This window comes from Canis lupus, chromosome 16, assembly GCF_011100685.1.
Source record: "Canis lupus familiaris isolate Mischka breed German Shepherd chromosome 16, alternate assembly UU_Cfam_GSD_1.0, whole genome shotgun sequence".
Classification (NCBI taxonomy): domain Eukaryota; kingdom Metazoa; phylum Chordata; class Mammalia; order Carnivora; family Canidae; genus Canis; species Canis lupus.
In genome coordinates this window covers 52,586,369-52,613,426 of record NC_049237.1, presented here as the reverse complement: position 1 = coordinate 52,613,426, position 27,058 = coordinate 52,586,369, and the positions used below count along the sequence as shown (strand labels likewise).

The following is a 27,058-nucleotide window of genomic DNA, read 5'->3' as shown; positions in this document are numbered from 1 at the left end:
AGAAGTCAAGTTCTGCAGGTCTTGCAGGAGCTTGTGTAACTCGTTTTCCAACTCCAGAGCCATCACTATAGCTTGCACGTTTGTTCCCCAGTACTCTTTGTCAAGCCTCTTAACCACTGGAAGGCAGACTTTACTCTTACGCTCCTTCAGGTATCTTATGAACTGCCTTGCATGTCCTTTCTTCACCTCAGCTTCGTCTTGGAAAAAGGGGACATAAACAGGTGCATCCGGGTCTTCATCGAAGTAACAGACCATAGATAAATAACCATCACTGACGTTCAGCTCATAAGATGCTATATAATTAATAGCAACCCCACAGGCCTCTGAGAGGGGTCCTTGAGCCTGAGCCTGAGCCCGAGCTGGAGCCGGAGGTGAAGCTGAAGCTGAAGCCGGAGCCGGAGCTGGATCCAGAGCCAGATAATAATTCAGTATAGATAAGTATGTCTGGTTACTGAGGTTATAAGGTAGTAATGAGATGAGAACTAGTCCTGGCTTCAATGGTATATAATCACATAAGACATAGTGAATTCTTCTAGTGTTACAACCGAGGAAGTATGTAATTTGAAAATTGCATCTTCTAAGCAGTCACTGCATCATAGCTATGCCTTTGTGAAGTGTAACATTTGACCCACCACAATCCAACTGAACAAAGTAATGGTAACATGCTTTGAGTGGTGCTTTTCCTTGCTTTGTTAACCATCACTACAATAGTCTACAGCACAACTTTTCTTTTAACAAAGCTAGAACAGTTTTGGCTTCTTAAACTTCATACTTGAGTAGGTTAAGCTGCCATACGTGTTCAGTGTGAATAGTGTTTAAGTTGAAAATATTGTAAAAAAATATTTTTTCAAAAATATTTAAAAAAATAAATAATAGTAGAACTGAAAAAAAAAAAAAACTGGCCCATGTCTCTGATGGAGAGACAAAGTCTGAAGCTTCTTTATCTAGCCCTGGGATTACAAGGCAAACTACCAGGCAGACCACCATCGTATCTCATTTCACAAGGGGCCCTGCCAAACGGAAGCCTGAGGAAGAGCCTGACAAAGCGAAATCGGATGACTCTCTTGAAGAAGAAAATGACCAGGAGGAAAAGAGACGGAGAGTTACATCCAGAGAACAAGGTACCAGAGCACTCCCTGCAGAAGAACCGGAGAGAGTACAACCTGGAATATACATGGATGAAGAGGAAGAAAGAGAGGAAAAAGAAGAAAAGAGGCCTAGGAGTCAAACCAAAGAACCAACGCCTAAACCAAAGTCTAAGGAGGAGCCAGACAGAGAAGGAAGAACTGGACTGCAGGGTGAAATGGATGGAGACGAGAAGGACGAAAAGAGACCCAGAAGTCAACCCAAAGATCTAGCTGCCAAGCGGAGACCTGAAGAGAAAGAACCTGAAAGAGTAAAACCAGAAGTTTCTGAGGAAAAAGATGAGGATTAAAAGGAAGAGAAGAGGCACAAAACTACATCCAAAGAACCAAATGAGAAAAAAATGGCTCGAACCAAAACAGTAGTGTCCTCCAAGACCCATCCTCTACGGTGTGTGCAGTGTGGACAGTACCTGGATGATGCCGAACTAAAGTATGAACAGCATCCTCCTGATGCAGTGGATGAGCCACAGTTGTTGACAAATGAGAAACTCTCCATCTTCGATGCTAATGAGTCTGGCTTTGAGAGTTATGAGGCTCTTCCCCAACACAAACTGACCTGCTTCAGTGTGTACTGTAAGCGTGGTCACCTGTGCCCGATCGACACTGGCCTCATTGAGAAGAATGTTGAACTCTTCTTTTCCGGTTATGCAAAACCAATATATGATGATGACCCATCTCTTGAAGGTGGTGTTAATGACAAAAATCTTGACCCCATAAATGAATGGTATATCACACTGGCTTTGATGGAGGTGAAAAGGCGCTCATTGGCTTCAGCACTTCTTTTGCCGAATACATTCTGATGGATCCCAACCCAGAGTATGTACCACTGTTTAGTGTGATGCAGGAGAAGGTCTACATAAGTAAGATTGTGGTTGAGTTCCTGCAGAGCAACCCAGACTCAACCTATGAGGACTTGATCAATAAAATTGAGACCACCGTTCCTCCTTCTGTGCTCAACCAGAATCGATTTACAGAGGATTCTCTCCTTCGACATGCCCAGTTTGTGGTAGAACAAGTAGAGAGTTATGATGAGGCTGGGGACAGTGATGAGCAGCCCATTTTTCTGACACCCTGCATGAGAGACCTGATCAAGTTGGCTGGGATCACCCTAGGAAAAAGGCGAGCTGAAAGACGTCAGACCATCAGGCATTCTGCCAAAGAGAAGGACAAAGTCCCCACTAAAGCCACCACTACCAAGATGGTGTACCAGATCTTTGACACTTTCTTCGCAGAGCAAATTGAAAAGGATGACAAAGAAGACAAGGAGAATGCCTTCAAAGGGCGGCGGTGTGGCGTCTCTGAGGTTTGTCAACAGCCCGAATGTGGACAGTGTAAAGCCTGTAAAGATATGGTTAGGTTTGGTGGTAGCAGACAGAGCAAACAGGCTTGCCAGGAGAGGAGGTGCCCCAATATGGCCATGAAGGAGGCAGATGATGATGAAGAAGTCGATGACAATATTCCAGAGATGCCATCACCCAAAAAAAATGCACCAGGGGAAGAAAAAGAAACAGAACAAGAATCAGATCTCTTGGGTTGGAGATGCTGTCAAGACTGATGGGAAGAAGGATTACTATAAGAAGGTTTGCATCGATTCAGAAACCCTGGAAGTGGGAGACTGTGTCTCTGTTATTCCAGATGACTCTTCAAAATCGCTGTATCTAGCAAGGGTCACTGCGCTGTGGGAAGACAGTAGCAACGGGCAGATGTTTCATGCCCACTGGTTCTGTGCTGGGACAGACACAGTCCTTGGAGCCACATCAGACCCCTTGGAGCTTTTCCTGGTAGATGAATGTGAGGACATGCAGCTGTCATACATCCACAGCAAGGTGAAGGTCGTCTATAAAGCTCCATCAGAAAACTGGGCCTTGGAGGGAGGCATGGATCCTGAGGCTCTGATAACAGAGGACGACGGAAAGACCTACCTCTATGATCAAGACTATGCGAGATTTGAGTCCCCTCCGAAAACCCAGCCAACGGAGGATAACAAGTACAAGTTCTGTGTAAGCTGTGCCCATCTGGCTGAAATGAGGCAAAAAGAAATTCCAAGGGTCCTGGAACAGCTTGAAGACCTGGACAACCGGGTTCTATACAGCTCAGCCACCAACAACGGCATCCAGTATCAAGTGGGCGATGGCATGTACCTCCTCCCCGAGGCCTTCACGTTCAACATCAAGCTGTCCAGTCCCGTGAAACGCCCACGGAAGGAGCCTGTGGATGAAGATCTATATCCAGAACACTACTGGAAATACTCTGATTACGTCAAAGGCAGTAACCTGGATGCCCCTGAGCCATATCGAATTGGCTGAATAAAAGAAATCTTCTGTACCAAGAAGAGTAATGGGAGGCCTAATGAAACCAACATCAAGATCAGAATCAATCAATAATAGAGAAATCTCAAAAATTTGAGGCCCGGTATAAGATGACATCACAAAATTGGCCCAGTGGGATTCCCTCCTTGGCATTTTTTAATGGGAGTATTCAATGCAGTTATGCTTCCCTGTTCCACTATTGTATACATTACGCATTTTAGCAGAAAACATAACTAGGGTTTGATTTCATAGATTTCTGGGTTAAGAAGATTCACTTCTTACTCTAATAAAAATCACTAGGAAGTTAATGAGGATACTGAAATTGATTTTAAGGCAGCAAAACACAGTCATTTTAAGCCATTATTGTAGTGGGGACATGTTATAAAAATGCCTGTGAGAACAGGTTTCCAAGCATGAGAAACACTAAGCCAAAGTCCTGACACAAAAAGGACACAAAAAGAAAGAAAATTAGTGAGAGATGAAGACGGGGAAGAAATGGACAATCAGTCTATGAAGTTTTATTAAGGTTTCTGATAAAATTTTAGATTTTGCCTAGGGAGAGGCAGAAAAATATGTGTTTTAGATACAATAACACAATATGACTCATTTAAGATTTGTTTATTTTTGTTATGATAACATATAGGCTTGGGAGCAGTTTTTAGATGCTATTTGAAACCACAAGACAGCAAAAATTCAGCAGTGGATAAGGAATTGATATGGTCCAAAGGCTGAACCCTGGGGCATTTCAGGCCAAGTAAGAGATAAGAAAAAAAATGCCCAGTAGTTTGAGATCAGGTTTACTGATATAGGAGGAAATTAAAAACATTAAGGATAATAGACAGTAATTGAAGAAGATGCTGTAAAGGGAAGAAGGTAGTTAACTGAATCAATTTGGTATGCCAACTAAGGTGAGTGATGAGAAACTCACCATTATACTTAGCAACATGAAAGTCACTGTCAGTTGTCATATTGATCAATTTCAACAAAAATCAGTTTCAGTGGAGGCTAAGGGAAGAAAACATAATTGGGTAGTGGTTTGGTCAACAAAGGATAAAGGCAGCAGGAGAACTGAAGGTATAAAAAAAGATGTTATTGTCATGATTTACCATGAAGTTTAATGCAGATCAGAAATAAAAGATAAAAGAGCGGATGGAATAGAGAACGGCTGGTATAATCAATGGAGTTTTGGTCTTGTTAAGGTTGAAGTTGTTTCTGCAGATATGATGAGATAATGAGAAAAGGCAGTAATCAAGAAATAAGAGAACTAACGAGCTATGACTACTAAATGTAAGGTCACAGGCGGAATGGGGTCCATGAATAAAAAAATATATATTAGATAAAAACTAAAGATATATGGGATGCCAGGATGGCTTAGTCAGTTAAGCATCAGACTCTTCATTTTAGCTCAGGCCATGATCTCTCTGCTTGAGACTCTCTCTCTCCCTCTCCATTTGCCCCTCCCCCTACTTGTGCTCTCTTTCTCCTTCTCAAAAATAAATAAATACAATCTTCAAAAAGACCTAAGACATATAGATTATGTATGGCCTTTATTTAATAATGTGCAAATATTGTCTTATTAATTGTAACAAATATGCCATCCTAATAGAAGATGTTAATCATGTTGGAACAGAGTTTGAGATAATCTGAAAACTCTGTACTATCTTTTAAATTCTTCTATAAATCTAAAATAATTATAAAATTTTTTAAGTGTTTACTAAGATCGTAGGATACTTGAAACTAGGATATTGACTTTTCAGTTATTGGTAATAATGACATGGTCTGAGTGAGAGTGTAAGAGTGAGTGGCTAAAATGGAATGGAAGAGAATTCAGTGTTTAAGTTGTCAAGGAGCTCAGAGGCCAATTGAGTTGAGTAACAATTAAATAGAAACTGTTTTTTTTTTTTCAAGAAATGAATGGGGACAACTAAATTTCTTTAGATGCATCAGTGATGGTATTTCAAACATGCGATTGGAAGACATTGTTTATTGACAGAATTAAAACAGGGAATAGAAGAGTTCCAGGACCAAGCTTCAAGCTGTGCCAATAATTAGAGGTGAAGAAGAAAAGTAGAAAGAACCTCAGAAGAATGGATACTGAAGTAATAAAAAATTGATTAGAATATGCCCTCAATGGGGCACCTGGTTGGCACCGGACTCTTAGTTTTGGCTCAGGTCGTGATTTCAGGGCAGTGAGATCAAGCCCTGCTCAGGCTTCAAGGTCAGTGTGAAGTCTGTTTGAGTTTCCCTCTCCCTCTCCCTCTCCCTCTCCCCTCACCCCCAGTCTCTCTGCCTCTCTTTCCTCCATATCCTCTCCTCTTCCACTCAAATAAACAGATTTAAAACAACAACAACAACAACAACAAAAAACGCCCTCATGTGCTGTAGCCCTCACTTGATACATTTTATCTGCATGGAGTAAAGTCTTGATTAAATTCAATTCCCTAGCATTACTTTCACACAAAACTAAATGCTGGTGGAAGGAAACAGTCATGCCATCTCCATACTCTCTAACTCACAAACACAGATTCTGAGAAGCTGGTCAGTAGGAAGCACCAGGAATCTGTCTCCTCTGTCAGAAAACAATTATACTGGCAACATCTCACACCTGCAACTATTTTGGAACTCTGCAGGCTACTCAAGGCTTGCAACTCCTAGAGGAAGTTTGCACAGCAAATTGCAGCTAATTTTGGTCAATTTTTGGTCTTAATAAGGTAGCATCTCCCCATTCTCCACCTCTCAGACCTGGCCTAGGGGGCCATGCACAGCACAAAGATATTGTTATCAAAACAATGTGGTACAGGAAGAAAGACCTCGAGAGCAATGGAATAGAAAACACAGCAATAAATCTTTGCATATATTGTCAAATGGTTTTTGACAAAGATGCCAAGACCTTTCAATGGTGAGAGGATACTTTTTAATACACAGTGCTGGGAAATTGGATACCCACATTCAAAAGAATCAAGTTGAACCCTTACCTAACACTATATAAAAAATTAACTCAAAATGAGTCAAAGACCTAAATTTAAGACCTATAATTATGAAATTCTGAGAAAACAAGAGGCAAAAGTCTTTACAACACTGGATCTAGCACAGATTTCATGAATTGGACATTAACGGTGCAATTAACAGAAGGAATTGGACTTTGTGAATTTTGTTTTTTAATTGTGCATTTTTTTCTATCAATGGAATGAAAACACAATACACAGAATGGGAGAAAGTGTTTGTAAATCACATGTCTGATAAAGGATGAACACTCAAATATAGAGAATTCCTAAAACTCAACAGTGATAGACAACCCAATTTAAAAATTGGTAAAGGACTCGAATAGACATTTCTCCAAAGAACAAATACAAATGGCCAATAAATACATGAAAAGGTGCTCAATTCATTCATCATTATGGAAATGCAAACCAAAACTACAATAAGGTATCACCAGCAAGGAATATTAGCCTTAAACAGAAAGGACATTCTGACATATGCTATAACATGGATGAACCTGAAGACATTATGCTAAGTAATAGAGGCCTGTCAGAGAAAGATAAATACTGCATGGTTCCAATTCTATGAGGTACTTAAAATAGGCTAAACCACAGAGACAGAAAGGAGAATGGTGGTTGCCTGGGGCTGGAGAAGAGACCGAGAAGTTATTGTCTAATGGGTACAGAATCTGAGTTTTCAAGTTGAAAAAATAATTCTGGAGATAGTGGTGATGGTAGCACATTATGAATGTATTTAATTCCATTGAACTGTAGACTTAAAATGGTTAACATGGTAAAAATTTACTTATTTAAGTGCACACACACGTGTGTATATGTATTTGTGCACGTATTTTGTTCCTTGGCATCTCTTCAGCACTTAGAACAGTACCTAACACTTAATTAGTCTTATAAATTGTATGTACAAATAAAAACTTGAGCTGGCTGGTGTTACAGAAACCAAAACAGTAATCCCAATTAGGAAGGAGCTATCAAACAAGGGTTTAAGCAAACTAAGACAAGGATATTTTTGTTATATATCACAATATACTTGCTGTCATTTGGCAAAACAGTGCCCAGGGAGTGAAGTTCATGGCAACTTACCTGGTATGTTGGATGGACCTGAAAGGGGGGCGGGGGGAGATGCCAAAATAGATCCTTATCAAGACAATTAAAAAATAAGGTTTACTGTGAAAAGAAGCAGAAAACTGGGACAGTAGCTAAAAGGTTATGTAGAGTTGATAAATTTTTGTTCTAAAATCCTAGGGGACTTCTGAGGAAGATAGTGGAGTAGGAGAATCCTAAGCTCACCTCCTCCCACAAATACATCTAGTTAGCACTCACATCAATGTAAATAACCTAGAAAATTACCTGAAGATTGGTAGAACAGACTCCCTAGTTCATCATAGAGAAGAGGCCACATAGAAAATGGTAGGAAGGGCAAAGAGGCAGGTAGGGAAGAAACTGACCAGACTGTCTTGGGAGGGAGAGACCATAGGGACAGAGAGGAGCCGACTCCATCGCAGGCACCCCAAAGTTTCCAAGGCACCGGAAGACAAATCCCTGCAATATTTGGCTTTGAAAACCAAAGGGGCTTAACGTTGCCAGGTTGGGGTTTTTTGTTTTGTTTTGTTTTGTTTTTATAATCAGTGGTATTTAACACCTGGAACTTTAAAAATTAGCAGCTAGGCTCTGGGAAAGTCAGAGGGCAATAGGAAACAGAGCCTCCACCCTTAGAGAGACAGCATAACAAACAACCCCACTGAGATACAACATAGAAGCCACAGATTATAAAATATATGAGGTATATATACAGGAAGATCTATTTACTAATCTCCCAACATGTGCTGGAGAGATCTTTAGAAAATTCTCCAAGAATAAGAGGGCTGACATGGCCTATTTCCCTCCCCAACTTTCCAACCTAGATGTATAAACACCTGCAGGAACTAGCATGAACATTCTCCACCCAACTTGCTAACAGTGCCCCATCACCTGCCCTAGCTTACTCCTGAGGTCTCCTGTCAAAGCCACCCTTGGCAGTTCTCCAAAATGGCTACAGGTTCTCCCCTATCCAGCAGATCCACACACAAAAAAATTAACACCTTAAAACCCACCCCTGCTTTCTCCTACAGACCTCCCACCCACAAAAGTTTCTGAGGTACTTTCAGGTCTCCTCCACAGCAGTGCAAAACTTGCTAACAGCACATATCCATTTTGCATTCTCCTGCAAACACACTCTTGGCAGAAGTTCATCCAAAGCAGCTCCATAAGTATGGCATCATGCAAGCATCCCATACAGTGGCCAGCATTACTCCCAAGCGACTGCTGCCCTGGGAAGAGGGGAAGATAATCAGACAGACCAGACCCACTATGGTCCCAGTAGTCAGCTGGAAGTAGACATCTGGTCTGACTACAGGCTCCAACCACCAATGAAAGTCCCTCAGGGAACAATAGAGAGTAACCAGTGATTGGTGTGACCCCAGCTATGCCTGGTCTGACTCAGTTCAAACTCAAGTCACCCAAAACTGGCCCACTGACAGCACAGTGACCAAACCCTACCCAATTATACAGACAGCCACCACCAATGACTGCATTAAAGGCAAACATGGTTCAGCCTCAACAGTAGGGTGTGTGCAACACACATAGGAGACACCTCTGATGCCCCCGGTTCTGGTGAACAGGGGACATTGCACTACAAGGCACTGCAGAACCTCTTCTTCACAAGGCCACTACTTCCAAGGGCAGGAGATGTAGTGCCTTTCCTAACCATAGAAGCAGATTTAGAGAAAGTGAGGAAACAGGAATATGTCCCAAATGAACAAACAACAAACAGTCACCAGGACTGGCTATGGATTAAAGTTAAAAAAAAATTAATGCTCACCTGAAAATTTTAAACCATCTCTCATGTGAATTTTGTATTTGAATTTAAAATACTGTTAGGCTTATAAACATCAAGAAAATTTTAAGTTTCTTGTGTTGGTAATACTGTCAACAGTTAATAGAACACACAGTAAACACATTTCTGGAATAAAAGTGCCCTCAAGTCAGGACTCAAATAGTTTCCAAAGACAAAATTAAAAATATGAACATGAGCTGAGAAATATAAAAGCAAGCATTAAATCAGTGAGTAGGAAATAAGTCCTCAAAATCTGTCATCAGAAATAACTCCCATAATTAGACTTAAACAAAGATCAAAGATTTTGGATGTATATAAAATATAATGTAAAATAAGTCTTAATTCATTTTTAATATAAAAGATAAAAAACAATGACTAAGGAAAAATAAGCTATCAAAAGACAAAGCATTTTAAAATCAAGCAAATATAATTTCAGGAAATTTTCTAGAAGTAGTAGGGGTATGTGTGGTTTTTGTGAGTGTCAAGTTGAAGTTAGTATGTAATGGTTTAAACATTAGATTAGGTAGGTACTATCATAGAGAGCAGTAGTTAAGTCAAAAATACAATTGAAGATGTTACTCAGAATGCATCTAATAGATACCTAAAATAGGAGAATTCAGTAAGATTAAACTACAACTAAAAGTGTGACGTCAGAGTTCCAGAAGATGGTAGTAGATTAGATAACAAAAGACAGTATATTTGATTAAATCTCAAAGTATTTCCTAGAATCCATTAGTTTCAAAAGCTACCCAGGTGCCATACACGATAGAAATAAACCTACAACTAGCTATGTTATCATGAAATTGTTCTACAATTAAGACAAAGAGAAGATAAAAGCAACAGGAAGCAAACTACAACAAACAAAGAGAACTAATTTCCAAACAGCAGAAGTTGAAGGTAGCAGACAGTGAAAAAATATCTTTAAAGCACTGAGAGAAAATAATTTTTCATACTGAAAATTTAACATGAGCAAATTTACCACCAATACATCCTAACTGTAAGAACTACAAAAGCTGGTTTAAAAAAATAATCTAAATATGGCAATGTTAGACAAAATGCATTCAAATAAAGAATTATTACTAGGAGACATTACTATCTTTACATAGTATTAAAATGTTTAGTTCACCCTATAAACAGAATACTTTAGAGCTTTTACATATGTAACATGATGGTTCAGGTTTTATGTAATTTGAAGTTAATAAATTTAACAGAAGACCTTTAAATCCTCTTCCTAGGGAAGAATTAAGGGCAAGTCCTTCAACAATTGAGAGATCAAAAAGAAAAAAAAATTAAGTATATGAGTTTCAAGAATAAAATTAACAGCTTGTGTATCCTATGTACAGAATGTAAAGCCAACAATTCATTAAAAAAAAAAAACACAAGTAAAAGTAATTTTCTCACATATATTTAACACTGAAGTCCCTATACATATTCAACAATCAGAATCATATTGAATGTATTCTCTTATATATATATATATATATATATATATATATATGTATAAAATAATTAATTAATGTAATTTAAGGATGCCTGGGCAGCTCAGCGATTGAGCGTCTGCCTTTGGCCCAGGGCATGATCCTGGAGTCCCAGGATCGAGTCCCACATTGGGCTCCCTGCATGGAGCCTGCTTCTCCCTCTGCCTATGTCTCTGCCTCTGTGTGTGTCTGTGTGTCTCTCATGAATAAATGAATAAATTAAATCTTAAAAATTATATATATGTATATATATATGTAATTTAGAAATGAATCCTAGAGAAATAAAACTTTTAGTACAAATATAAATTCTTCTAAATATTTAGAGATGTCTTAATATTAGAAAATACACATGAAGAATAATTAAAAAAAAAAAAAAAACTATCTTTCAAAATGGAGGAGATGCAACCAACCAAGTACATAGGGGTAGATGAACACCATAAAGGCCCCTGCTTAAGAAGAACAAACACTTGACACCTGATGGATGTGAACCTCAGGTGGCGTTGGATTGTGCAGTTCTGATCTTCTTCACACGAATCTGCAGGGAGGGGGGAGTTGCTGGACAGACTGCAGATACTGTGATGTTGGATCTGTCACATCCATTGTGTTATGCCAAGGGTATATTATCCCCACAATCTCACAGACAATGACTGAACACAGCAGGGGCACGAGCGCTGGCCATCCCTTCCCAGCTCATTCCTTCACAGCAAGAAGCAACTCTAACAGGCAATCGTGACTTTGGAACTCTCTCCATTTCCGGGCCTGAGACAAATCCTGCCCAGTCCTGCTTCCTTCCCCTCTCATCTCACAGATGTCAGTCCTGAAGCTCTACCCACTTACTTCAGTGCTCCCCTTCATCCTGCACAGGCAGCTTAGCCCCACAGCGACTGGCGGGGGTAATTTAGTCTCATCAGCAGAAGGTAGTGCAGCTTTGACACCATGGAGGCAAGGAGAGATGCCTGTGTGTCTCAGGAAATCCATTTTAACGCTGCTTGGTGCTCACTAGTTCAATTCTACAGGGAATGGACCATGCAACAGTCCGGGTCTGAGAACGGTATCATTTCTAAGGCCTTCTCATTTTCTTTATGAATGAGAATTTAGGTCAGATCATCAAGTAAGCCATCAATAACTCCAGAGGTGATCAAGGAGGGTGAAGCCATGTAAAATGCAGGATAGAAGAAAGAGACACTTCTTCATGACCAGCTGCAGTGATGGGGCTTAGGTCCTCCATCCAAACTCTAGTATTTTCCTCAGGAAAAAGGGCCTCTGGGAAATAAGGGGGCAATGCATATTGAAAATGTGTGGGATGGATTGTGGCATCATTGGAGGTGTACCACTCATGCTGCTCTTCACATATAACTACTGTGAAGAGGGTACCTGCCAAGGAGACGGTGCCTCATGGAAAGCTTTGTTTGCCATGATCGTCTCTGCTGCGGTGTTCACTTCAAGTCCACACTTTTCCTGATCTTCATTAAACCAATAACTGATTGTGGCAGTGGTACAAGGACTTGGACCATCCTGTCTCAATAGGAGACTTCTTTATTGGGCAACCTACTGTCCTGCCTGAGATTTTGTTAGAGCTGTACTTCGGCTGGAAGTTCTTCCTCTCAAATCCTCCTTCTTGCCCACTCTCATTTCACAGGTGCCACATCCACATTGTGGTCTGAGGGCTCAGATTCTTTCAAATGAAAAGAATTGATCAAGTGAATTGATCAAGTGAAAAGAATTGAAAAGAATTCACTTGATCCTGATTCTTTTCACTTAACCTTCTGAAGCATTTCTTCAGGATATATTATACACATGTAATTCCATCTTGATATCTGCTCCTCATAGGACTTGATCTGACAACCTCCAGCTCAAAAAGTTAAAAAAAAAAAAAAGTTTCCCACGAAATACAAAGAATAAAAATAAAATAGAAACAAAGTACAAGAGACCACCAAAACTAAAAAGTATTACCAAAACTGACAATCACGGATTAATACTGACCAAGGACAGACCATGTACAAATAAACTATGAGAGAAAACCAACCACAAGGGTACCTGAGTGGCTTAGTCTGCTAAGTGGCTGCCTTTGGCTCAGGTCATGATCCCAGGGTCCTGGGATGGAGTCTCACATGACGCTTCCTGCTCAGTGGGGAGTCTCTTCTCCCTCTCTCCCTGCCCCTCCCCCCTGCTCGTGCACACACACACACTCTTGTCTAATAAATAAATGAAACATCTTTAAAAAAAAATCAACCATAGCATTAAACATAGACCTATATTCCTCTCTACAGGAGTTCCCAACTATGTGGAAGAAGGACAGAATTTTATGGTTTTTAGCAAGAGAAATCAACTGTTTGGGGCATAGTTGTTCAAAAAAACTCAGAAGTGGAAAGAATTGTTCTTGGGAGTTAGCAGCCATTGGTTAGGTAGTTTGGCTATTGGGGGGAAATCATGAAGGACTAGTAAGGGGCAGACTCATGGAAGGTTTCCGTGAGAAATTCAGCTCTTCATGGTCTCTCCCAAACCAAGAGAAACATAAAAATTACATTGGCAAAGAAGTAGGCGAACTTCTAAGATGGCCCCTAGTGATCTGTGCCCCTGGTATTCACGCTTTTATAGAACTCCTTCTTGAGTGTGGCTGGATCTAGTGACCAGTTTGTAAGATACGAAACACAATGACACTCCTGAAAAGTCACAAATGTAATTAAGTTACAATGGGTGTCATTTACATCTCTGTAACATTCCCTTGCTGATTCTCTTTTGATTTCATATCTGGCTCAAGTGGGTGAAACCAGCTGCCATGTTGGAGAAAAGCCCTGCAGTGCAAACAAAGATGCTAGATCTGACTCCTCCCTACAACTACTGAGACACGTTGTGAGTTGTTTCTGAGTGGAAATTTGAGAGGACTTTGCCCTGGTTGATACCTTAAATGTGAGGGGCAAAGAGGATGAAGAGCATGACTGAGGAGGATGAAGATGAAGATGAAGAGGATGGATGCTAAGAGGATGAAGCTAAGCCCGGCCCTGATTCCCAACTTCCAGAAACTGAGAATATAAGGGGGTCATTTTAAGATGCTAAGTTTTAGGGTGATTTGTTACAAAGTAGATAGTAGATACAAGCAATTATTTAAAGAAGAAAAGATTATTACAAACAACTTTATACCAATTCACGGGACAACTTAGTTAATAGAAAAATGCCTAGAACCAAAGACATTTTATAATATTTGGTCACACCCCTCATAGGAAAAGAAAAAGATGAATAATGTAAGTACTAGAGAGATTTCTTAAGTGGTTAGGAATATTTACATTAATGATATGTCACATACAATTTAAACTGATATGAAAACATCACTGAAATAATCTCAAGGTATTAGGCTATTTTTGAACAGAAAACTCTATACTGCCAAAGAACAGTTTACTACTAAGTTTTATAAATCAAGACAATGTATTTTACCTTTCTCTCCTACAATACCAATTTTATAATGAATTGATAAATATATTTCTAGACCATTAACATTATAATTGAGGGTTTTCTATTACATAATCGATTTGGAATTGCCTATTTGAAATCATCATTTATAAATCTGTCTAGCACCATTTAAAAATTAAGAAATATACCACATTTTTAATTATAGTAGGTGGTTCAGGTATTTCTTTTTTTTTTTAATTTTTATTTATTTATGACAGTCACACAGAGAGAGAGAGAGAGAGGCAGAGACACAGGCAGAGGGAGAAGCAGGCTCCATGCACCGGGAGCCCAACATGGGATTAAATCCTGGGTCTCCAGGATCGCGCCCTGGGCCAAAGGCAGGCGCCAAACCGCTGAGCCACCCAGGGATCCCGGTTCAGGTATTTCTGAAGAGCTTTCTATGTTTAATAATGATCAGAGCATTTCAACTAAAGCAACATAGAAAAATGTTTTGAACCGATTTATGTACCTCATGTAAAATGGGATTTTCCATGACTATCCAAATTATTCTGAGGAATAACTGTCACTTTCATTATCCTTAAAGAATATGAACAGATTTGAGGCTCAGATAAGGAAAGAATAGTATAGTCATTTTGTCCCAAGTATCGATAATTATGTATGAATTTCTACTAAATTAAAGATCATTAATAGAAACAAAATATACACTGGAGAATAGAATTCAGAGAATAGTCTCTGAAAAGAGACTTTATGGACAATAAAGAATTTAAAAGATTTTGCAGAAACATATATACTTTAAAATCTTACTGTAAATAAAGGTGCAAAGAGATTTATTTGAGGAGTGTTTTACTTAGTGAACAAACTTGAAACAGACTTCAAACCTGAAACTGGCATGAAACTCAGAAGCATGAAGTTACAGAGGGACTTATAAAGTGAAAAGTGAGGAAGTCGTTTACCCCTTCACAGTGGTTGGTTCTTAACAGTGGATTTCCCAGATGGCAGAGGGATTGGTTAAAAATAATTAAACCATTTTAGGTAGATGACTCATTCTGTGATTATCAGAGGCACTTGCAGAAAATAACCTACGTTTTGTTTATATTTATGAAAAACAGCTAGATAAAATTTGACTTAAGTGGCTTCATGGTTTTGTCTGCTTAGAGAAACTTCAGGAAGGGTCTTCATTTTAACAATAGAAGCAATATACTTTAAGAATATTAAAAGGGATTTTTTCCTCTTTATTACTCTAATCCAATGGTTCTCAAGTAGAGTGTTTTTGCTCCAAGGGACATTTGGCAATGACTGGAGACATTTTAGCTGTCACAATTAGGGGTTGTGACTAGTGGCATGAGGTGGGCAGAGGCCCGTTTATTATGCTGTCGGCTTGGTATTTGCTTTTGACTTTCTCAAAAGGCACTTGACCTTATCTTCTTATCTCAATTCCCATTCATACTCTCTATTAATTAATGATATCAAGTCCCTCCCAACTGAACATTCAGAAAACATGGAGTTATTTCTCACATTTCCCAAATGCTATTTATCAAGGTGCATGTGGGGGAAAGGTTGGGGTTGGAGGCAGAGGATCAAGAAGCAGAAAGTGTGGGCTGGGAGGAAAGTAGGGTGGTGACATGAAGATCACAGGCACCATTTTCAAATTCAACACACTACAAAAGCCACATGGAGCCAGATAGACCAGGTCAACCTTGTCAATCATAATACATGTAAATGATGAGCACTACAATGAAAAGACAGAGCTTGTTAGATTAGATAAAAAGACATGTCATAACTTTTTCCTGCTTGGGAAAAAAAAAAAAAAAAACAGTCTCAGTATTAGTATCTAAGTAGGTAAAAAGTCAAAGGACAGACATGATAAACCATTCTAAACTCATCAAAATCAACCTGATCAACCTGATCAAAACTGATCAAAATCAACCTGCTATAACTACATAAATAAGCAAAGTAGATTCCAGAAGAATATAACCCAAAAGGTCGGTCTTTTCATAAATTAGTCAATTCATCCAAATGTAAAAATCCTAAACTTTATGTACATAACAGATCTTCAAAATACACAATACAAAAAAACTGATAGAACTGCAAAGAGAAACAGATACTTCCACAACTATAGTTGAATATTAATAGCACTCCCTGAACAACTGACAGATAGAAAATCTTTGTACGGTAAACTTCAATAACATCTCAATAACACCTCAACCTAACCTGCCCAAATTGATGATTTTAGAGCAATCTACTCAGCAGCAGAATATCTGCATTCTTTTCAAGCACATGGAACATCTATTGAGATAGACCATATTCTGGACTTTAATGTAAGTCTCAAATTTCAAAAGTTTTTAATTCAGCGTGCCTACATGGATCAGTCAGTTAAGCATCTACCTTCAGCTCAGGTCATGATCTCAGGGTCCTGGGCTGGAGGCCCCCATGGAGCTCCCTGCTCAGTGGAGAAGCCGCTTCTACCTCTCCTTCTGCCTGCTGCTCCCTGCTTATGCATGTTCTCTCTCTCTTTGTAGCAAATAAATAAATAAATAAATAAAATATTTAAAATAAATAAATTAAAAGTTTTCAATTCATATAAATTATGTTCTCTCACCACAAAATAATTACACATTATTAAAGAGCTCTGGAAAATGCTTAAGTAAATAGAAATTAAATAACAGTACTAATACTTGGGCAAAGCAAAATCGAAGTTAGTATTTTGAACTGAATGTAAATGAAAGCACAAAATGTAACAATAAATGGAGTGCCATTGAAGCTATACATAGGAAGAAACTCCAAAAATGAAATTATATTAGAAAAAAGTCCAAATTCATCACCTCAAGTTTCATTTTAAGCAACTAGAAAAATAGCAAATCAAACTCAAAATAAATAGAGAAAAGGAAATATTAATGATCAGAGCAGATACATTTTTACAAATATAGAACAAAAGCCATGTGTTCCAAACTGGCTCTTAGAGAAATCATCTGTTATAACTCTAGTCAAACTGGCCAGGAACAAAGGAAAGATTAGATTCAACTACCAAGAGTAAGGAAAATGTAACTACAGATCATGTTCTACAAAAATTGAGAACAAAGAGAATATTATGAAAAATTGTGTGCCAATATATTCAACTCCAATGACTCGACACTGACAAATTCCTTCAAAAACAAAAAACTTGAAGAGCTGTGTTACAGAATATGAGTTTGTAATTTAAAAAACCTTTTCCTCAAGGAAAAATCTTATGGGTCGATAATAAGATTTCAAATGGTGATTCTATAAAACCTAAGTGGAAAAATATGGAATTAATGCCTCCCAATATGTTTTATAGGTCCAAAACTAGATATTATAAAGGAACCTATTCACCAATACTCCTCCTGAATACAGAAGTAAAAATTCTTAAAAAAAAAAAAAAAAAAAAAAAAAAAATATATATATATATATATATATATATATATATATATAGCAAATTAAAAAAAAAATTAAATGTTTTTAAAAATATCCATCATGGGGACACCTGGGTGGTGACTCAGTCCGGTAAGCCCCCAACTCTTGATTTCTTTTTTTTTTTTTTTTTTTTCAAATCTTGATTTCAGCTGAGGTCATAATCTCAGGGTCGTGAGATCAAGCCCCACATCAGGCTCTGCACTGGGCTTGGAGCCTGCTTAAGATTCTCTCTCTCCCTCTACTCCTCCTTGTCACTCCCCTGCACTCTCATGCTCTTTCCAAACACACACACACGTGCATACACACACACACAATTATGACCAGGAACACTAGTTTGGTTTTATGTTTAAAGCTAAATCAATACTATTTACAAACTTGAAAAAAAACCCAACATGATAATCTTAAACTCAGCAAAGACTTTGAAAAGATCCAATACCCATTCCTGATAAAAACTTCAAAGTAGGAATAAAAGGGAACTTATTCCACATGACAAAGGAAAGCTATAATAAATCTATAACATTATAATTAATGGTGAGAAGCTATGCTCACTTCCTAAGATCAAGAGAAAGAATTTCTAGTACTATGCCTAACTTTGAACTGAGCATTTTAGGTAGTGCATTAAGTCACTGAAACATAAAGAAATTGAAAAGGAAGTAAAACTATCTTTATTTATATGTTTAATGTACATGTGTGACTATGTAGAAAATCTGGTGCCATCTATAAAAAGCTACTGCAAGTATTAAGTGGATTAATAAATTTGAAGGATAGGAAAAAAAAACTATTTCCATATACTAGCAATGAACAATTGAAAATTGAAATTTTAGAAACAGTAGCATCCAAATTATGAGATTCTTGGGATTAATCTGACAAAAGGTATATGACTTCTACATCAAAAAACTATAAAACATTGTTGAGATAAATTTAAAATACCGAAATAAAAACAGAGATATACAATTTTTTTTTTAGTCGGATAACTCAATGTTGTTAGGATGTCAACTCTCCCAAAACTAATCTATAGATGCAATGCAATCTAAATAAAAATCCCCACAGGATTTTTGTATAAATTGACAAGGTAATTCTATAATTCATATGAAAATGCTAAAAGAATTAGAATTAGCCAAAACAATTCTTAAAAAAACTAAACTGTAAAACACTATTCAGACTACGAAATCTGAAACGTTACAGTAATGTAGAAGTAGCTTACTGGCATCAACATAGATAAGTGTATCCAGTGAAACAAGATAGGAATTCCAAAAACAGACCCATGCATATACACGAGTGATTTTTTACAAAGACTCAAATGCAATGTTTTTCACAAATATTGCTATAAAATTTATATATTCATATGCAGAAGAATAAACTCTGCTCCCTACTTGCACAAGACATAAAAATTAAAATGGATCCTATACTCAAGTGTAAAATCTAGAACTAAAAGATCTCTGGATGCATAGAAGGAAAAAAAAAAATCTTTGAAATTCAGTTTGCAAAGATTTCTTAGATACAACAATACAATAATCTATGAAAGGAATAAATTGGTAATATAAGTTTCATAAAAAAGTTTAATTCTTTTAACTTTTATAACATAGAGTTAAATAAAATGAAAAAGCAAACCACCATCTAGGAGAAAAAAATTTCCAAGTTACATGTCTAATAAAAGAATTGTATCCAAACTACATAAAGAATGCTAACACATCAAGAATAACACAACAACCTAAAGTAAAAGCGCACGTTATTTGAACAGATACTTCACCAGAGAATATACACAGATGGCAAAAAGTACATGAAAAGATATTCAACATTAGTAGTCGTTAAGCAAATATAAGTTAAATTGACAATAATACACTACACCACACCTTCTAAATTGCCTAAAATTAAAACCAAACCAAACCAAACCAAACAAAACAAAACAAAACAAAAAACTGACAATAGCAAGTGTTGGTAAGGATGTGGAAAGACTAGAACCCTCATACACGGGTGTTGGCATTGTAAAATGTTACAACCACTTGGTGTAACAATTTAAGAGCACTTAAAAAAAGAAGATTTCATTTATTGAGAGAGAAAGAGTGTGAGCAGGGGGAGGGGCAGAGGAAGAGAGAGAGAGAAAATCTTAAGCAGACTCCCTGCTGAGCACAGAGCCTGACACAGGGCTCAATGCATGGCTTGATCCCATGACCAAGATCAGGACTGGAGCCAAAATCAAGATTTAGCTGCTTAACCGACTGAGCCACTGAGGTGCCCCTTTAATAGCTTCTTACAAATTTAACATGCACCTACCACATAAGCCAGCTGTTCCACTCCCAGGTATTTACTCAAGAGGAAAGAACATATAACCATACAAAAATTAATACACCAAGGACCAAGTGGTGATTACAAGTTTCTTCTTTTTTTTTAAGATTTTATTTACTTGAAAGAGAGCGAGTGAGGAAGCAGTGGGAGAGGGACAAGCACAGACACCGCGCTGAGCCCAGAACTCATGGTGCTCAATCCCATGACCTGAGATCATGACCTGAGGTGAAATCAACAGTCAGACATGACCAACAGGGCCACCCAGGCACTCCTACAGAATTATTACTAATAAACGCTGAAAACCACACAAATTTTCATTCTGTGATTAGATCAACAAATTTTTCCATATATTTACATGAATGTCTACTGAGCAATAGAAAATAAACAGTTGATATACATAAGAACATGCATGAATATGGTAAAAGAAGACACACAGCATGAATCTATTTATATAGGTTTTTATAAAATGTAGCAAATGACAGAAACAGTTCATTGGTTGCCTAGAGATGGGGAGAAGAAAGGTATTATGAAGCAGCATGAGAAATTTTGGAGGACTGTGGATTCACTTCCTCTCTTAATTGTTTTGATTTTATCAGTGTGTACCTATGTCAAATCTTACCACATATGCTTTAAGTATATGCAACTTATCGCATATCAATTATACCTCGTAAGTACCTATAAAACTCATAGGCTATTGTCTAGGAAACTTATTCAAATATGGCTGTATTAAAGGTGAACAGTAGGAAGAAATCCAAGTTATAATAGTCAGTCTTCTCTCTAGTGATACTATGGGGAAATCCATATGAATACTATTTTCTCATTTTTATCAGATACTGAAAAACCAGATGTAAACAAGTCTATACATTTGAAGAGGATTATTCAAATTCAAAGTAAAACTATCTTTGGAAACACTCAAAAATATTTATCAAATGACCACAAAGAAGATATGATGGTGATGTAATATAATCTGGAGCAAAGGAAAAGCTACTGAGAATATTCATAATGATTTTTCTAATCATTTGAAAATAAAACATAAGTACATTACAAAACTTTCACTGAACTCATGAGCTCTGTCAATGTATAGATAGAGATTTCAAATTAAGGGGTTTTGAAAAACAAGAGAAGGAAAGTTATCTACTTTGGTCCAAGAGAACTAGAAGATAGATTGCATCTTACATGCAAATTTTAAAATAAGATGTTTGAAGTTCAAATTAATCAAGCTTACCGTACAGAACTATACTGATAATAGCTATAGAAAAATCAAAATACTATCCCTTAATCCAAACCCAATATTGCTTATGTTTATCATTTGAAATTTATTCATGTTTTGGAAGAAGTTAAAGAATCTAGTAAAAGACCAAAGGCAGAGAAAGGAAGAATCCAATGACCCTAAAGATCTCATCAGAAAATAACTCTCTACACAAACTACTCACCAGATTAGTGCATGAAATGAGAGATGATGGTTTACCATTAGACAGTTTCTGTTCCTAGTGGACCAGAAGAATCCATTATATTTGCTGCTTTCATAGGAACACATTGGTCTCCTTTAACATGTAGTTTATTTCTGCTTCTCTTCTGATGATCTAACATAGTTTGGTTGAATTGACTCAACTCTTTGGCATCAGGCATTGAACGTGGTTCAAGCTTAATAGAATTACTATATCCTCTTACCTCGCTTCCTTGTTTTTGTTCTGGCTCAAAAAGGGCCAGTCGTCACCAAGATGTGTCAGGACCATTGACCCTTGCTACAATTTTTTGTTAAGAGGGTTTATATTTTTATCCCCACTGGGGTAAAGAAGTTAATATAAATCCCAGCTGCAAAAACCATAGTCCTTAACTGCCCATCTGTTAAGATGTACTCTATCTACAGCAGGAGAAAAAGTCTAAAACACAAATAAAACTGTCTCAAGATGAAGGGGAAAAAAAAAAAAAAACCTGATGAGATTTGAGACCTCTAGATTTAGCTACGCCTAAAGCCAAGTCAATATGATCTGGGCTTCTGACATTAACACAATTATCTTGACTAGCAAAATTTGTGAAGTTTCCAAATAGTGCATTCAGATTCAGCTCGGACTTTATTTTTCAGGTCATGTAGAACAAGACTGGAAAAGCAATACTTATTAACTGTTCCAGTAAAGATCCATGAGTTTCAAGTAAGGAACAAATTCTATTTTAAATGGTGAATGATTATCAACTTGGTCTGACATAATTTATTCAGAAATCTTCTGCTCACGGCAGAGTAAGGGAAATTTCAAAGTTTGTGGAGCGCACTGGCTCCAAAGATGCTATGGCATCAAGTGGACTACATCAGAAGTAATGAATTGGCCCAAAGCTCCCTGGTTATAGTTAATTTTGGCTGCTGTCAAGCCTCCTATATTTCTACAGCTTTTTAGCGAAACTGTGAACTACCTAACAGTTTTGCAGCAAGTATCTTTTCTGCTTAAATCAGCAGAGGAATTTTGTTGTCTGAAGCTATACTTGACATGGTAAGTGGCTATTTCTTTGGATGGCATCTTTCCCACCTTTTATGGCTTTTGTCTACATTGAGAAAGTTTCCTTTCAGATTTCTAAGAACACATACTACATACTAGACATCCAGTGTCCCCTCAGTTTTAACTTCCAGAACCTAATAATTTGTAACGATGAAGGGTTTTTCACGTTGGCCAAGTACACCCAGTTAGTTTCTTCCATCATGATGTTCAAGACAGCCTTCTAAAAGACAAACCCTATCATTTTGGGGGCTGCGTACTGACGGTGCAATTTTGATTGTGTTTTTCTCCCTTGCTTTGCCCTTATTCTTATTTTGCTACTAACCTCCTAACTCCCGACTTTTTTTTTTTTTTTTTTTTAATACAAGTAAAATGTGTCTTTTACCCATTCTTTTGCTTCTCTCAGTTGCTGTCTACCTAACTTTGGAGTATTCATAGTTTTCACTACAGTTTTTCAAAGAAATCCTGACCGTCTCTTGCACTGGTTTTATGACCAGTGATTCCATTTAATGCCTCACTGTACAAATTCCACCCTCTTAAGCTCTTGAGAACTCAATTTCTAGATCCTGTCTTGGATCCTGAAGGCTCTTAGCAATATTTAGGTTTCAGTATGATAGGTTATCTTTGATTTCCATATAAAGAGAAAGAAACACTCATTGTGAAATTGCCTAATATTTTTGTAATGTTACTTAATGCACATAAAAGTGAAAAAATACAGGATAACTATCAACACAACCAAGAAATTAAATATTACCAATATGGCTCAAACACCTCCTGTGTACCTCTAATTTCCAGATCACATTAAATTTCTGCCTGCAATAAAACATTATCCTCAGTTTGTTTTATGCAATGTCCATGCACAACTATTATACTTTTAGAAGATATTTATTGAACATTTAATAGCATTGTTTCTAAAACTCTCAACTTTATGTAAATGGTATCGCATGCTACAATAGCATTTACAGTCAACATATTTGGAGGTGATTAATCTTGGAAAATCCTTGAAGATTTTGGGTTGAGAGCATGTCCTTTTGGAGAATGAGTGCTTCCATCTACCAAATGCCCCACTGTGCTAACTTCTAAGGATACATTTTTATAAATTTGAGCCCTAAATCTCTGAAGATAGTCTTTGGTTATAAACTCTCAAGTGAGTTTCTCTCCCCGAACCTCCAGCAAAGGTAAATCAGAATAACCTTCCTATTAGTCAATTTTTCTTAGTTCATCCTTCAGTAAGTGGTACAGTAAGACTAAGGTTCCCAGTCAGTGTGCCATCATGTGGAATGGGTTACAGGTCAGTACCAACATCCACATCTGTTGATACCAGTGTGATTTTGTATGTTTTTATTATGCTGTGGAATGGAGAGTGAGAAATCATTGCTTTAAATGACCTTAATGATGTGCAAAAAGCTCATTCCCAACTTAATGCTTTGTTTAGAATTCAAGCCTCATCTTTCATTCCATATACGAATGGAATATGGAATTCCAAGATGTGGAATTAAAATGCAAGCCTTTTGATTACTAAGATTGGCAGAGGCTCCCCTGCATCTATAGCTTCAGCTGACAGCTCTGGTTTCTAGTTTCATACTGGGAGCTCTTTTATAGAACATTTCTGGATGTTTGTATTAGGATGTGGAAGCCGAGCTTGTAGATAGCTGGTCTACCATGTTGCTAGAAAGAGATATTTATTTTTTATATTATTTTTTTTAATTTTATTCATTTATTCATAAGAGACACAGGCAGAGGGAGAAGCAGGCTCCATGCAGGGAGCCTGACAGGAGACTCGATCCTGGGACTCCAGGATCATGCCCTGGGCCAAAGGCAGGTGCCAAACTGCTGAGCACCCAGGGATCCCTATTTTTTATATTTCTTTTGATGATTATTCATAGACACTTTAAGCTATTAAATTTCCTTAAAGTTGAATATGGCAATTTCAAGTGACTATTGTTGCCTATTTAAATTTGCAATGTATAATACATAAATAAAGTGTGATTATTATAGCTATTGATGATCATAAATGTGTTACATAGAGTCCCTGTTTTATTCAATTCAATAATATTTAATTTGTAAGGTCGATAATATATATGTACGTTGTAAGATCTGGGTATAAGCAATTGTGTAAAAGTAGAAAAAAAAATTAAGTTCTCTGAATATGCCAGAAGAGACCCTGGGATGTCTTAGGCTTTTCTTTCCAATTGCCAAGATAAATCATCTTATCAATTGGTGATAAATTGATCTCTCATCATCTGTTGGTTGATCTGAAAGCATTTTCCTGAGAAAGTGGAAGCTATTCTCTCTTTGAAATACGTTCAGCACCACAAATGAAAGGAGATGGATTCCCACTCCTTAATTCTAATGAGGATTAATCTCTACCACTTTTACTACACAGTGTCCATGTCAAGAAGATCGCTACTTATGAGCTCCCACTGCCAGAGGTACCAAACCAGATTCCCCACACAGGAAAACTATGAAAAATCTGATCATAAACCTAAATCTTTCCAGAAAAAAATGTGGTATAGAAAACAATTCAATTAGGCCAGGAGCAGTTACAGGATAATGACTGAAATCAAGAAGGGCAGGTCTGGCAAGTTCTCAGTGATACAGCATGTGTGTGATTCTAGAATAGGTACAGTGTAGGAGTTGGTGAAGCAAGCAAGTGAAAACGCTGAGAGAGAGGGCACTATCCGGGAAAAAAATCTCCACAAAGCTATCTCTACTTTAGAGCAGATATCTTGTCGAGGATACCTCCAAGTAAAGAATTATATTCCCTGTACTGGCAGTTCAGAAGTATTAGATCTTTAACCTGATTTAGGTGTTTAGCAGATCAAGCTTTCACAAGGAAGACAGAAAACTAAAAATAGATCTGTTTGTGCCTATCCTTCAACAAATGCACAACTGCTGAAATTGCTGTACATTTATAGTGAATCTTGAAATTGAGTATTGTGGATCTTCCAACATATTTCTAAATTCTTTTGGTTATTTTTGAGAATTTTTATTACTTCATTTTAGAATCAGTTTGTCAATGTCTTCAAAAAATATTGCTGGGCTATGGATATAGATTTTACTGAAACTGGGGATCAATTCAGGGAGAATTAAAATGTTCAGGATATTGTCTTTCAAGCCATGAATATGGGTATCTCTCCATCTATATATACCTTACTTTTTCAGCAATATTTTGTTGTACAAGTCTTGAGCATATTCTCTTAAACATACCCCTAAGCACTTTGTCATTTGGTGATAAATGGCTTTTTTTTTTATTTTAGTTTCCAGTGGTTTGCTGATACCACTGAGATTTCCATACTGACCTTTTATCCTACAGACTTTTTACTTTCACTAGCAACATTTCTGTGTGTGTGTGTGTGTGTGTGTGTGTGTGTAATGGCAGCATTTTGTACTCAGGAGATCATGTCACTTGCAAATGGATACATTTTAATTTCTTTCTGATGTCAATGCATTTTTCTTTGTGTTGCCTCTATTACAACAGCTGGGGCCTTTGGGACAATGCAAATATAAGGAACAAAAGGAAAATCTTTGCCTTGTTCTTACAGGGAGGGCATTTAGTTTTTCACTATGAAGTACAATGCAAACTTAGGTTTTTCCATGTAAGTCCTTTATACCATGTTGAAGATTTTTCCTTCTAATGCTATACTGAGAATTTATCAAGGATGATTGAGTTTTGATACCTATTACCTCTGCATTTACTAAGGTGAGTAACACTGATTTTCAAATAGGCCAAATTCGCATTCCTGGGATAAACCCCAATTTGTCTTTTCTTTCCATTGCAGGATCAGATTTGCTAAAACGTTCAAGATTTTTTGCTCAAGAGGCATTGGTCTGTAGTCTTCCTTTGTTGTACAGTCGTAACTCTTGTTTCAGTATCAGGCTAATGCTGACCTCCAAAAAGAAATTAGAATGAGTTCTACTATATTGTGTGTGTGCCTGTGTATGTTTATGGAGTTGATAATATTCCTTATATTATGGAGCTGAACTACTCAGAAGTTCTCTTGTGAATAGGTCTGTGATAAATAAATAATAAAAATCCATACAAAATTTTCTAGATGCCTGGGTGGCTCAGTGGTTGAGTGTCTGCCTTCGGCTCAGGACGTGATCCTGGGGTCCTAGGATTGAGTCGCACATTGGGCTCCCTGTGAGGATCCTGCTTCTCCCTCTGCCTGTGTCTCTGCCTCTCTCTGTGTCTTTCATGAATGATAATAATAATAATAATAATAATAATAATAATAATAATAAATCTCCATAAAATGCAGTATCATCAGGTAACTTCATCTTATAGTGAGATAAACTAGTTTAATGGCTTTCTGGAAATTTGGCTAGTTCACCTAAGTTTTTAGTAAAGTCGCCACAAATTTGTATATAATGTTTCTTGCTACTTAAGCACACGGATTAGCAAGCTTTCTATAGAGTGCCAGATAATTTTACGCTTTGTGCACCCTAATTCTCTTACAACTACTCAACTCTGCTATTGCAGGGCAAAGGCCCTGCACGGCCTCGAAGTCCACCACCACCTCCTCGGCACTCCAGTAAAGCAGGTTTATGTCCGCATGGTAACTTGCTGGGGTAGACTTGAGTGTGTTTTCTGGCCTGTAGAGTTTTCTGCTCCCTGAATGTATTTCCCAAATCTGTTAATT

The 27,058-nt window shown here is 37.5% G+C and overlaps 1 protein-coding gene across 1 annotated transcript; it reads left to right on the top strand.

Moving 5' to 3' along the window:
- Positions 1-910: 910 nt before the first annotated feature.
- On the top strand, positions 911-3,529 carry LOC119874611 (DNA (cytosine-5)-methyltransferase 1-like; the record flags this gene model as incomplete). Its single annotated transcript, XM_038559200.1, is given in 3 exon segments — positions 911-1,876; positions 1,879-2,619; positions 2,621-3,529. Coding segments are annotated over 3 exon segments (2,616 nt in total), but the record flags the coding sequence as incomplete, so codon positions are not given.
- Between the last annotated feature and the right edge of the window lie 23,529 nt (positions 3,530-27,058).